Source organism: Pseudonaja textilis, chromosome 12 (assembly GCF_049901715.1).
Source record: "Pseudonaja textilis isolate UNSWEBS1 chromosome 12, rPseTex1.2, whole genome shotgun sequence".
In the NCBI taxonomy this organism is placed as follows: Eukaryota; Metazoa; Chordata; class Lepidosauria; order Squamata; family Elapidae; genus Pseudonaja; species Pseudonaja textilis.
In genome coordinates, this window is record NC_142001.1 from 19,964,764 (window position 1) to 19,978,647 (window position 13,884).

Here is a 13,884-nt window from a genome sequence, read left to right on the forward strand (position 1 = left end):
CGACAGCTGCTGAAGTGACAGGGAGAGTGCAGGCTTGCAGGTGGTGAGTTGGAATGCCTCTGTGCCTGCGCAAAGTGTGTGTTTGGTGCATATATGTGCATAAAGTGTGTGCATGCATGCAAAGAGCACCCACCAAGCTGCACCCACTGAATCGGTGGTAAAAATCTTGGAATCCCACCCCTGCCCCCACACACAGGGGTGGGATTCTACCAGTTCGCACCTATTCGCTGGAACCGGTTGTTAACATTCTAAGCAGTTGGGAGAACTGGTTGTTAGAAGAAATTACAGGGCTAATCCTGTAAGGAAGGCAGGAAGGAAACATTCTGGTGTTGCTTACAGAAACTGCCTCTCCGTTAACCCTTATTACATTCTTGCCAGGACTAGACTTCCTGTCTCAGGAACGTCTCTGGAGTTTTTTTCCCCTTCTTTGCTGGTACTTTGTTTGTGTGGAGTGACCATTCAAAGTTACAATGGCACTGAAAGAAGTGACTTATGACCATTTTTCACACTTACGACTGTTGCAGCATCCCCACAGTCATGAGAGGCCAGGCGAGGAGATGCGTGCCTCGATGTGAGTGATATTGAGTAGGCCACGCCCATCCAATAACATGACCACCAAGCCATGTCCACCCAGTCACATGACCACCAAGCCACGCCCACCACCTAAGCCATGCCCATAGAACCGGTTGTTAAAAAATTTGAATCCCACCCCTGCCCACACACATGCGTTTTGAAGAAAAGCCACATAAATGCTCAGCAGGAAACGCATCAGCTTTAATTGATAACCCATTCTGCAGATTCACACGACACTCCAGACTGAGAAATAATCCCAGATAAGGCTGGGTTTGCACCACCCAACCACCGAAGGGTTCCCTGATGAGTCATGGGAAATTTTTTTCTTGAGAAGCCGTGGTGGACCAGTAGAAACAAGATTGGCCTCAAAGGAGCACATCATAGTCTTCCTCCTCTAACGGCAACTACCTTGTGGTGGGAGGGAGAGGTTCTGGCTATGAGCAACATCCCCTTGGCTTTTGGTTGCCAAGAGCAGAAGCCACACAACTGTGTGTGTGTGTGTCAAAAACAACGAAGAAAGCCATAATCTCTTACGGACTTTAGGATGCCTCTTTCTCATTGAGTTGACCTTCCGAATGGCAGAATTGTAGGTCTTCCACAGAAGGCCCCTCATTTAGCATCTTGAGCATGGATCTTTCCACACCAGGTTCTGGTTGAGGGTGTGATCTTCAGCCTAGGATGTGGCCACACTGGGAGATTTGCTGCCATCGTGTGGCAATTTGCCAGCCCGCAAACTATTTTTTTTATATTGTTTCTAAACTGAGATTCGATTCGGAAACCAGCAACAGGCGACCGTGGATGGAACAATGTGGGCTGAAGAGTGGCTGAAGGTCCTGGTTGAGTGGACTTGGAGACCTCCAAGATGAGGAGACCCCAGCTGGATTGAAAGCTAGAGACGGGGAGTTTTCAGTGGGACTAGATTTCTGCACGCCGTTGGGCAAAAGTCAAGACGCATTTCCTTCTACCCGTTCCAAAAATGGAAAGTACATGGGAAAAAAATCTGGTGAGAGAAGATGGCGGTTCAATTCTTAATTACAGCTCTGTTAAGTCCTTAGAAAGTCTTAAAATAGTATGCAAAGGGGTCCATTTTTTTAAAAAAAAGTGCAAATTGGCCATTAGCAGGGATACCTAGGAAACACAAGAGGTTGACAGTTAGGGGATAATATTCATGTATAATATCAGGGATAGGAAGAGGAATGGCATGGTTATTAATACATTTACTTATTTATTTGCATCCTGCCTTTAGCATTTTTACACATCACTCAAGGCAGCAAACATATCCGACCCACACACCTTCCTCCTCCTATTTTCCCCATGACAACAACAACCCTGTAAGGCAGGCTGGGCTGAGAGAGAGGGACCAGTCCATAGCCACCCATCGGGCTTTCATCTAATAATAAAAAGTCCAAATGTTTTGTCAATTAATTAGAATATAATAGAATAACAGAGTTGGACGGGACCTTGGAGGTCTTCTAGTCCAACCCACTGCCTAGGCAGGAAACCCTACACCACTTCAGACAAATGGTTATCAACATCTTTTTAAAAACTTCCAGTGTTGGAGCATTTACAGCTTCTGGAGGTGAGTTGTTCCATTGATTAATTGTCTTCACTGTCAGGAAATTTCTCCTTAGTTCTAGGTTGCTTCTCTCCTTGATGAGTTTCCATCCGTTGCTTTTCTTGTCCTGCCTTCGGGGGCTTTGGAGAATAGCTTGACTGCCTCTTCTTTGGGGCAGCCCCTGAGATATTAGAAGACTGCTATCATGTCACCCCTAGTCCTTCTTTTCATCAAGCTAGACACACCCTTTGAAAATAGACATAATTAGCTAGATAGATCATTTCAAAACTTTTGATGGACTCCAAGCTGCCTTTCCACCATAGCTGTTCCTTTTAGGTTCATTGTCTAGAACTTCTTCACTATCCCCATTAATGTCCCAGGGGCCTCCAGAGGAGAGAGATCTGTTGAAAAAGTCAAAATGGCTGTTGCAACTTTTCAGACCTAACTGCCATCTTGATTATTTTTTCCCCCTTCCCTCCATCCATTGTCCTACAACCTCCATCTTTCTGAGTTGTCTTATTGGTGACACCAATCGGTTAGCCTTTGACAGAAGATCTTCTGCATTGACTATCAACAAGCCAAAATCACTCGAGTCGATAGCATATTTGGAGCCCTTCATAAAAAACCCAAGGTTTTGTACTTTTTTTAAACCAAAAAAATCTCTTTCAACAACAGCAATCTTTATTACGGTCATGGCCCAGTGCCACAAGCAGACAGAATAAATTATTGTGGTTGGTGGCGGATTATCTGTGGGTAGTTAACATTTGCCTAATCTGACATACAACATAGCCAAATTAGGCTGCATTCAAAGAAGTTACTTTGTAGTGGTCTGATAGCAATAGGTGCACATAACAAAGTTCAGGGTATTTTATTAGGTGAGGTGTTAAAAACTGAGTCCAGGCTGTGAATTCAATAGCCCCCATTCTCTGGATTTTCTTCAGATCTTATAAATTGTCATGCCCCTGTTGGAGACGGACTCCGAGGGAGAGGAGGAACAGCCGACAGGGAGTGGAAGTGTGGCTGCAGAGGGTGTGGAGGAGGCTGGGGAAGGGCAGAAGCTGGCTGGGCAGTCAGAGGAGGACCCAGGCCCATCCCCTCTCCGTCCTAGGGCACGCAGGGAGGAGAGGATAAGGGAGAGACGTGGTCTACTCAGGAGAAGAGGGCCTTGATCCTCTTCATGGGCTGCAGCTGTGACAACTGAATAAGAGTTTGGACCTGCGTACTGGCGAACGTTGGAAACAAAGCATGTAAATATCTTTAGTTTATGGTTCCTCTCTGGGTTTGGCATCCTTCCCAGTGTGTGTTATCTGTGGACGTCCTCCAGCCCTTATCTTGCCTGGTTTGTGTTGGTTTTTTCCTTCTTCGTGTAACTGTGTGGGAGGGGTTTTTTTTGTCTTTCATCAAAGATATTCAAAGCTTGGAAGCAAAGTGAAGGAATAAAAGGGGCTTCACTGGGTTTTTGTGACTGTGTTTGTTTTGTATCTCACCCTGAGTCATCACATAAATCTACTTCAATTTCAGTTTGGTTCCGTTAAAAAAAGTAAAACCCCAGGAGATTTTTTTAAAAATCAAAGTACACCCGATGACCCTTGGAAGAAATAAATCATATTTACCATTTCCCTCTTGAAAAACACTGTCTGCCTTCCTCCCACCTCTTATCTTGAAAGTACTAAAGTATCACAACATCAACCTGGACGGACTTACCTCTGGCTCATATTTTGCAACCCAGCCGAACCAGTAAGACAAGCCGATCGGGAATCAAGCAAATCTTGGACGGGTCGAGAACATCTCTCTTGCTCCAGGAGGCCCAACAAAGAACCATACTTCTCATCCAACATGCCGTCTTGCCCCATGTGCAGCTCAGAGGTTGGGTACCTCGAACCTGGGGTCAAACATGGACCCCCTCCAGAAGACGAAGGCCAGAGCTCAGCGGTTGCTGGAGAAGCTTCCTGGAGAATGGAAGGCTGGTAGACATCCATCGCGGGAACAACTGGGTTTTCGTCTGAAGCGCACAGGTTCAAAGGGGAGGCTGCACCATAGGGCTTGGTCCAGTGGGGTGGAAGACCCCACCCGTGAGAAGGTTGGTGGTTTCCTGTCGGAAAAAAAAAAAGCAAAACAGGTGCATCCATATTCCATAGTGAGGTGCATCACCGTTTTCCAACGATAGGTAAATTTTTATTTATTTATTTGCATCACACCTTTATTACTTTTACAAATAACTCAAGGGGGCAAACGTATCCAACGCATCTTTCTCCTCTTAACTTTTCTACAACAACAATCTTGTGAGGTGGGTTGCAGAGGCAAAATGTAAAATCACCAAACCGGTAGTTACACCGGTCGGATCCAACCCGTGGTCTTCTGTATAAGGAATGACTGCCAACTTCATCTTTACCACAGATAGCAAAATAATGAATGAAAAATTGCTGGTGACCTTCTACCGCTGTACCATAGAGAGTATCTTAACTTGCTGCACCCGTGTCTGGTTTGCCAATTGCACAGGGGCAGATAGGACAGCACTCCAGAAGGTTAACATCATTGCCCAGAAGATCATTGGGTGCCCTCTCCCCTCTTTGGAAGAGCTTTATAGCTCCTGCTGCCTTAAGAAAGTTCAAAACATTTTTAAAGATCCATCTCATCCTGGGCACCCTTTTTTAAAACTATTATCATCTGGCAGATGGTACAGAATAATAAAAAGAAAGACAAAAAGGCTGAAAAACAGCTTCTATCCCAGGATAGTAGCTCTGTTGAATTCTAATCTATAGTGCAGTGTTGGTGCAGTGTCGGGGGTTTTTAATTTAATGTGTGGAGTGTGAAGGATGTGTGTTAGTGTTTATTTTCACGGTCATGATGTGCACTGAAGAGGGTGTTTGGTTTCATTGTATGAGATGCAATGACAATAAAGTAAATTAAACTAAACTAAACTAACCCGGGCTGGTTTGAGGAATGGTTTTGAAATTTCGTGACCTCCATTTCCCAGAGACATCATGTATTAAAGACCGTGTAGAAGAATTTTAAAACCCTCTTAGTCACAGCTCAGATTAAATCCCCGTCCTTCAAGCAACCAGCCGGTTTTGTTAAACATCACTACAATGATACCTGAGGAAATCTATTGTCAATAAGAAGTCACGAGCTCTTTGTTGAATGAGTTGCTATCTATGAAATAAGTAGAACAAGCCATGGGCGACAAACTCACCGTTGTTAATAAGGCCATCCTTGACACTGTTGTCGCTATTCAGGTCGGGTGGGTTTTTGGTGACACTCAAAGCTCTAGAGAAATGTTCATCCACCATGCTATTAGTGTCTCCTTGGAAGTAGGTCAATACCATGTAATGGGCTCCCCATTCTGTTTTCACTGGCTGTTTGGTTCTGCTCAGCTTTGCAGAATTATTCTTTGGCTCTTCCATACTTGGAAATAATCTGAAAATAAACAGGACACAAGAAAGGGGTACGTGGAATTGACGGTGGTGTGGAGTCCATGTGACCAATTGTCTCCTGCTTGCCCTCCCCCCCTCCCCAAGATCATGGCTTACTCAGAGATTATGCTTGGGGTGTTCTACCTGGATAAAATAAGAAAGAGAGAGGACATGAGAGGAGTGTCCAGGTAGCCAAAAGGTTTCAGAGAGAAGATGAAGCTATTTTTCATTGGTAACAAGAAACAAGGACCAGAAAATAGCTGCTTTATTTGTGGCTATCACACTTACATAGAAGGAAAAATTTCCTTACGGTAAAATATGTGTAACAGGGGAAAACAGAATGGAATAACTGACACTCTGGGTTGTCCATCTCTGAAGGCTTTAAAAAGAGGTTGGATGGCCACCTTTCATTGAACTGGTTGTCCTATACAATGCTTTAGTATCCCCTTCCAATTTCACAGTTCTACAACTCTATGATTCATTAGGACACTTCAAAAATTGGAGATGTGGGGCTGCCTTCCTGAAGCCACATTCCTTCTCTAGGAGAACGTTCCTTAATGTTCTCAGGAACCATCAGGACTTATACAACATGCAGAGACAACCAAACCAAGCTTGTGAGTACAATGGCCAACATATCGAGTCATTGTGATAACTGGTGGTTTGGTCAAAGTTTAAAGCATGGTTTATGGTTTGGCATGTTGTGTAAACACAGCCAATGGGTAGGAACTGCACGGGAAGCCTAAATATTTTTTAAGCGGCATCTCACAGACTTGGTAAGCCACCCTTCACCAACGCTATTTAATGTGTCTTCTTGGTTGCCGGTCTGTACACAAGAGAACCCACAGATGTGCAATCCAATTCCTCAAAAGGTACAAATCTGTCCATACCCCACGACTAAAGTCCCCATCTTGTAGGAAATGTAGCCTGATGCTAGAGACAGACATGTGACTTTGGGAAGATAGCTTCCTCCGAGTCATTATCTTTTTGATTTCCCAACCGGTATTTGAGAATGAAAATAGTTCTTCCACAGAAAATGGCAGCAGAATTTAATTTTCTTTTTTTAAAGTACCAGAAGCTTTAAGTATAAAGTCAGTTCCTTCAAGATTGAAGGTAAGAGCCCAGCATCTGTTGTCCACAATGACCAAGCAGATATTTTATTCCAGATGTCCACCTCCCTCTACTGTCTCTCTCTATGGTGTTAATATTCCTTCTAGGTAGGGAACAAAGATAGGAGGATTTCAACCCGTTGAAAATCCTTGATTATGAACCAAGATTCACACGATCAGATTAGAGTAGGATGCAGAAGAGATACACAAGAATTAGTTCAGAAGTAGTCGGCAATACACCCATTTTTAAAACATCCACAATAGCATTCATTGGAAACCATAATTCAGAAAACCTTGTTAAACTACTACAACTCAGTCAACCAATTCAAGAAATTGTAGCTCTCCACTGAACACGTTGCAACATTTCCCACAACTTCACTTAGAGGTCTCCATTAGATGCATCTATTCCCTTGCTTGGACTAAACTTTACCCCAAACCTCTGAGTAAGAGGAACTCAAGACTTATTTTCATACCTTTGGTTTAAAGAGAGAACCCACCTGAGTTCACTTCATGCTGTGATTTCTCCGTGTCTCTGCTCCGGGTGGGAACTCTGTAGCAACTCAACAACAAGGAGAAGAACAGCCCCAGACAGTACCAGCAGTTTTCTCTTCCTTTAGCAGTGAGGGAACTAGGCGTATCCTCAGGAGCAGGAATGTGCGAAATGCACCCTGACAAGTCAGCCAGGTTTAGAGGTTTCAGGAAAGGAGACAATAAAAAATATTGTTCAGGGTGCTTGTAAAAGATAGCTGGCACCTGTGGCTTTGTGCCCAAGCCAAGAATAAGGTCTCCAGAGTGAAGATCAGTTCCTGGTACTACAAGATGGACATGATGTCTGAATTTTAAAGAATCCAGCTTTCCTCTTTTAGGGTGGATTGGTGTTGGTATTTCAGTGACTGTATGCTTCGCTTTTTTCTTTTTTTCCCTTCCATTTAATTGCCTTGTTGTTCCTTATTTAGACCAGGAAGTTATTTTCTACTAGTCTCTAATTCCAGAGCCCATGTGATTAAATAGTTGAATATAGACAGGTAGTCCTCAACGTAAAGTAGTTCATTTAGTGACTGTTCAAAGCTACAACGTCACTGTCAGGTGAGGCTCCATGTATATGGGATTTTCATGCCTATAGCCCCAGATCTTGTATAATGTCAGTTGAGACTTCATTCAAAATTCATGATGATGTTGACGATGAATCTTTAGTGAGATTCACAGGCTTTGGGGCTGGTTGGTAGCTCACAGCTCGAGTCCTAACCAAGGACCTAGGAACTATTCAGGTAGCATTGGAGGATATAAGTTGTTAGAAGTAGGGTGGCTTTTTGTAGAATCAGGGTATTAAAGTCTGATAAATCAGGATTTCCAAATGGCGAGGTAGCCGTTTAGGTATTGCTCCAAGGGCTCCAATTACAATTGGGATAACACACAATTTCTTTTTCCAAAGTCGCTCAACTTCAATTTGGAAGTCCCGGTACTTTGTAATTTGAATTCTACTGTAAACTGAAATATTAATGCAATATCAGGGATCTTCAGTTCAATGTGTGGAGCGTGAAGGATGCGTGTTTGTGTTTATTTTCATGGTCATGATGCACACTGATTTCGTTGCATGAGGTGCAGTGACAACGAAATAGAGTAAACTTAGAAGAGAACGCGATCAGGAAAACATTAGAATGTGCAGAAATGAATAGATTAACATGGACAATTAAAGAAAAAGAACAAACTGAAATATGATATGAGAATTATTCTATCAATGGTTGGAAAAGAAAAATGAAAATTAGAAATTAAATATATGAACAGAGAAGGAATGTATATAGAACATACATGAACATATAGAGGGGAAAGAGTTAAGAAGGGGATGGTTACAACAATAAGATATATTATGTATAGTAGTTCAAAATAAGAACGTAATATAATTATTATTGCTATGTTAAGGACATTGAATTAACCATAAATATTATGGCACAAGATATTTAAAAGCACACACTGTTTAAAGAAAAGATGGAATGTTTGTAAAAATAAAATAAAAACTTTGTTTTAAAAAAAGGTCAATTATTTCAGCTCAAGAGACCAAGAGGGGATTTTTGGCTTTTACTGTACTTGGTGGCAATATGGCTGGCTGGGGAATTCTGGGAATCGACATCCACACTTCAAGCTGCTCAGCGTTGAGAAAGACGTGATTTTTTTTTTAAAGAGGCAGAGCGCTGAGTCCAAAAAACTTACCTGCGGGTGTTGTAACCAATACAGATTTTGCCAGTTAGTGATGAATAAAGTCTTGAGACGGTTACCAGAATATAGCACCAGATTGGGAAAGTTGTGAATAATGATTGCCAAAATATAAACATTGAGGATGGATGCATGATATCTTTCTATCATTCTGTATCAGCCTAGAAAAGAGATCTTGCTTGACAGCGTGTCTCATAGGATGAAGAATTTTATGTGTAATTTGTAGAACAAATCAGTTCAAACTGGATTTAATTTAGACTTGGCCCTAGGTAACTGAAGTCTTCATTTAAATAAGAAGCGCTATTCATCTCCAGTTTTAACTGTAAGAAATTCAAATTGATTCCCTTATTCCTGAGTAAATCCTTATGCTGTAAGGAAACTAATTTGCAACAGCAGGACTGAACAATGCCAAAGATGTGAAGAGTCTGTGTCCAGCAATGCATTCCATCTTCCCAAGTAGCTGTATTTGTAACGCAATCGTGTGACAACACACTAAAATATGGAAACACAAAACCTGGTTCTGCGTAAAAATTGCGAGGGTTCTCCTACAAGATTAAACCCACAAATATTTTGTGGAATTAATATGTATCTGTGTAAAAACTAGAGTAGAATTTACAACAATCGCAAGTATTATTTGTTCTCTGAAATATTAAGCCTAATAAATATTTTATCTCTTATTATGAACTATACAAGTCTCAAAATCTGGAATTACGCTATTTGAAGATGATAACAGATTTGCAGACAGGAACCACGGTGGAATACCAGAGAAATTCATGTCAAAATAAATAGGAGATGTAGATGAGGAGCTGGAAGGAAGCAGTGAGATTATATGCGACCACCAGATTTTCCTAGGAAAGGAATGTAAAGTTTGGAAATGACAACCATTTATTTTAAGTTTTGATCCTTGTGTCCTCAAGGCCTGTGAGTACGAATTAGGTCTGGCCTTGAGATTATTTTCCTCCACAAATAAGGCCACAGAGGTTTTTGTGATGTATCAATCATTTAAATTCCACAAATATTTTAATTTGGAACTACCACACTACTTCCTAAGTGTAGTTTTGCATAAGTTTCGCTGATCTCATTCGCTGTCATCGTACGTCGCAATATTCAACAGCAACAAGGAGAGGTATGTGCATTAAAAACATTGCCCCATATTTCATTTGGACAGGTGGCCACCTTTTAAGAGGTTTTATTTCTAATCACTCATTTTCAGTGTACTCAACTTCTCAAATGTTTTAAAAGAAGTAGGTCAGGTTTTAGCAGTTAGCGCCTTTAAGACAAAACAGCTCAAAGGCAACGCATTTTCAAGAGACGACTTGATCACAAATTCAAGGTTCAAAACTGGTCCATTAAGCACTTAGCTTTATTCTACAAAAGATTATTCAGCGAAGAAACAGTTTTTCATCGGTGTGGATTCCTAAAGAGTCCACGGAGATGCTCAACAGTCAACCATGTTGTCAAAGCTCCAACAAATCCACCCCCATTCAAATCATAAGTCTCTAGCCACACCTCTCAGGGTAAAAAAAAATTGATTTATTAGGAGTGGCCATGTTGGCGTTAGCCGGGTGCAGCTGACACTAAAATACACCGTTCATTTTCCCCTTGACCCTGGTCTTCCCCCCATTCCCTGGATGTATATTCTCCAATGGGACACATCCATAGCCAAGAGTCATCAATCATGCTCTCTGATAATAATCTTGCGTGCCGACAGCTTTGGGCTGCCAAGGTGATTATCTGAGGCATTTAAGGAATGCATTGCTTTCCCCCGCTCCCTTTCTGCTGGCAACTAAAAAGACCAAGGGAGTATTTTTTTAGTTGACAAAGGTCCTTGGGAAATTCAACTTCCTTCTTTCTCCCAGCGAAGAGAGATAAAAGCTTGAAATTCCACTTCTAGGTTTGCTGCTATTTAGAGCCAACAGAAAATCATTTGCGTAATCCTCCATCTCGAGCGATGAATGGGCCGAGATCCTGGTTTAATGTTTTCCACAAGCTACGATATCATGTGGCTAAAACAGCAAACTCGACGTGAAGCATCTAGTTTCCTACGCTCACATGCAAAACGGAGAGCACAGGTGCTGTGATCGTCGCGACAAAAGCCCAGGTATCCCCATTAAAGTGTACCTGAAATGGCTGAAACAACCATTCATTATTTGAACAGGTTAGTTTTTAGACGTCATGTCCTCGTTGGAGTGATTCTGAGGGGGAGATTGAGCGGCTGACAGGGAGTGTGGCTCCAGTGGCTGTGGAAGAAACGGGGGAAGGGCACAGTCCGGCTGGGCCTTCAGAGGAAGGACCCAGGGCCACCCCCTCTTCATCCCAGGGCACGCAGGGAGGAACGGAGAAAGGAGCAACATGGCTTACGGGAGAGGAAAGGGCTCTGATTCCTTTCATGAGTTGCAGCTGGGAGAAGAGGATATAAGTGGGGCGTTTTATACAGCTCTTTGCTGGAAGCAAAGCATGCAATATCTTCCTCAAGGCTTATCTGGGTTTTGGCATCCTCCCAACTGTGGGTGCTGCGTTATCTTGTGGAAGCCTGCAATTTATCATCCTGGCCTGCCGGGTTGATTACTTCAGTGTGGTTTGTGTTGTTTTTTTTATTTCTAATTATCTTTACTTGGGTTCAGGCTGCATTTCTTCCCTTCGTAGACTGTTTTTGGAAGAGTTTGGACATTGGGGCCCAAGTTGGAGGCATTAAAGGGAATTTATTCTACTTTTGTGACTGCGTTATTTTTGTGTCACGCCCTGGGTCATCACGGAAGACCACACAGCAAGTCAATTTGGGCAAACCACTTGGAAAGTCTTGGCAGCGAATAAAAGGGGGAAAAAAGAGCATTTTTGAGCGGCTTTTATCTACTACCCAAAACATAAAAATTCGTTAAAAATTTGAGAAACAAATTTCGGGAATGAATCTCAAAACGATTTTATTCATAGTTATCTCCTATAATCAATCCAGTATAAAAAAATACAGGCTTCATACACTCTGGTCTCGACAAATGCTCGAAACACAACTATAGTTAAACAGTTAAACACCGGGAACATGGCAGGAATTGCACCTCCAAACGCACATGCAATCCGCTGCATGTTCCCGATGAGTTAATAATCTAAACGAAAATTTATAGAAAGATGATCAGAATTCAGCTCACTTACATTCTTTTGCCTGTTTATTATCTAGCTTCCCTCAGCGACGAACTTCTAGAACGAACAAAGGACGTGAATCACAAGGAACTTTACACACACACACACACACACATACACACCAAGAGGAGCATCTTCAGAGCGTGATCTTTCAAACCTCCTCCTACTGTGGGGAGGGCGAATACAATCTGAAATGATCTGCTACTTTTAAAAAAAAACCAATTACTATCAGGAAAACCGGCGTATTCCAAGCCCATGCTGGTGCATCCAAGAATCCTTATCGTACGGGGAGCGGGGGGGAGTATTAGTAGGCTAGGAGGAGGCTGGCATTAGAGCAAAAACACCAAGAAGCATTCATTACCTGGGGAGTCTGTAAAGATTTATAGCCATGATGGTGAACCTGTGGCACGGGTTCAACTTACCTCACTGCTCATGCGCGCACCTCACAGCTGATTTTCGGCCTGTTTGAGGCCTCCCAGAGGCTTGAGGAAAGCCTTTGCAGGCCGAAAAATAGCCCATTTCGTCAGTTCCAGTATTTCCAGAAATACCGGAAGTGACGAAATGGGCCCATTTTTCGGGCTGCAAAGCCTGCAGAAGCTTTCCTCAAGCCTCTGGGAGGCCAGAAAAGGCCTCAAACAGGTCGAAAATCAGCTGGGAGGTGCAGTGCAGGTAAGAGGGCGGCGTGGGGGGGGTTGCACGTGCATGCACAGGGGGCATGGGTGTGTGTGCGCGCATTGCCTTCTGGGTGCTGGGAGCACAAAGCGCACAATTTTTAGCACAGGAGCCCAAAAAGGTTAGCCACCATTGATTTATGGTGTCATTCGGGCGTTTGTACCTACTTTGCACATGGATGGGCTCTGCGCTGGTCAGTTCAGCAGGATTCTTGGCAACTTATGACACATACGCAGCTTCAGTCGCAGCCAGACATGAATATGTATGAATGAATATATGTATGGTATTCAGCTTTGTTCGGGTATTTTCCCACGTCATTGTAGTTGTGCTTTTAAAGTTGTAGCAACGTTTCGGCAGAATCTCATCTGCCATCATCTGGCTTCTGTACTGTGTTCATCTGTGAGTCAGACTTTTACAGTTGTTTCAGTTTTAAATTGAATAGAAGAGATGATTCCACCAGACTGTCAATCATTTGGAAGCCTGCACTCACAAACAAACAAATCTCCACATCACTAGCCAGGCAAACACCTGAGCACAAACAGATCCCCGCTGATACCTCCAGCTCAAACACACCCCAACCAGGCACCCAGATGAAACCTAGCTTCCTAACAAGTGATAGCCATCCATTTACTCGGAGCCAAGCCGCACTAAAAGCCTCCAATACAGGAACACAATGTTGCCAGCCAATCAAGACATAAAAAAGCCACAAAACAGACAGAAGATATTAGAAACACCAATCAAGCAGAACACAGCAAACTCCAAGACCAATAAACACAGGCCAAGACTCCCAACCAATCAGGATGAAGAAAAAACCATTCTGGCACAGCAGTAGGCTAGCCCCAAATTTAAAACTGAAAACAACTGTAAAAGTCTGACTCACAGACGAACACTGATGATGGCAGATGAGATTCTGCCGAAACGTTGCTACAACTTTAAAAGCACAACTATAATGACATGGGAAAATACCCGAACAAAGCTGAATACCATACATGTAACTACCCGCAAAAACTTAAGAAAACGAATGAATGAATGAATGAATATATATATATATATATATATATATATATATATATATATATATATATATATATATATATATATATGTGCATACATGCATACACACACACACACAAACACACACACAAACTAAATACTGCTTTTAAATGCAATACCTCAAAAGCACGTTGGTGATATCCTAACAAGGAAACGTGCGCGCATG

The 13,884-nt window shown here is 42.5% G+C and overlaps 1 protein-coding gene across 2 annotated transcripts; it reads right to left on the bottom strand.

Moving 5' to 3' along the window:
- Nucleotides 1–752: 752 nt before the first annotated feature.
- On the bottom strand, nucleotides 753–7,293 carry VGLL1 (vestigial like family member 1). 2 transcript variants are annotated; one of them, XM_026716607.2, is made up of 4 exons: nucleotides 7,145–7,293; nucleotides 5,322–5,545; nucleotides 3,833–4,220; nucleotides 753–1,701 (listed from the first exon to the last, which is right to left on the bottom strand). In XM_026716607.2, exons 2-4 carry the CDS (start codon nucleotides 5,530–5,532, stop codon nucleotides 1,689–1,691), a joined length of 612 nt encoding a protein of 203 aa, XP_026572392.2. In that variant the 5' UTR covers nucleotides 5,533–5,545; nucleotides 7,145–7,293; the 3' UTR covers nucleotides 753–1,688. The 2 variants fall into 2 exon arrangements, with proteins under 2 accessions (XP_026572392.2, XP_026572395.2); XM_026716610.2 differs by having other exon boundaries at nucleotides 7,121–7,268.
- Nucleotides 7,294–13,884: the final 6,591 nt, after the last annotated feature.

Excerpts from the sequence above, each read along its gene's own strand:
- VGLL1 (XM_026716607.2), bottom strand. The coding sequence starts at position 5,532 with ATGGAAGAGCCAAAGAATAATTCTGCAAAGCTGAGCAGAACCAAACAG. Across the intron at positions 4,221-5,321 it reads GGATGGCCTTATTAACAACG|GAAACCACCAACCTTCTCAC; the intron begins GTGAGTTTGTCG and ends TTTTTCCGACAG.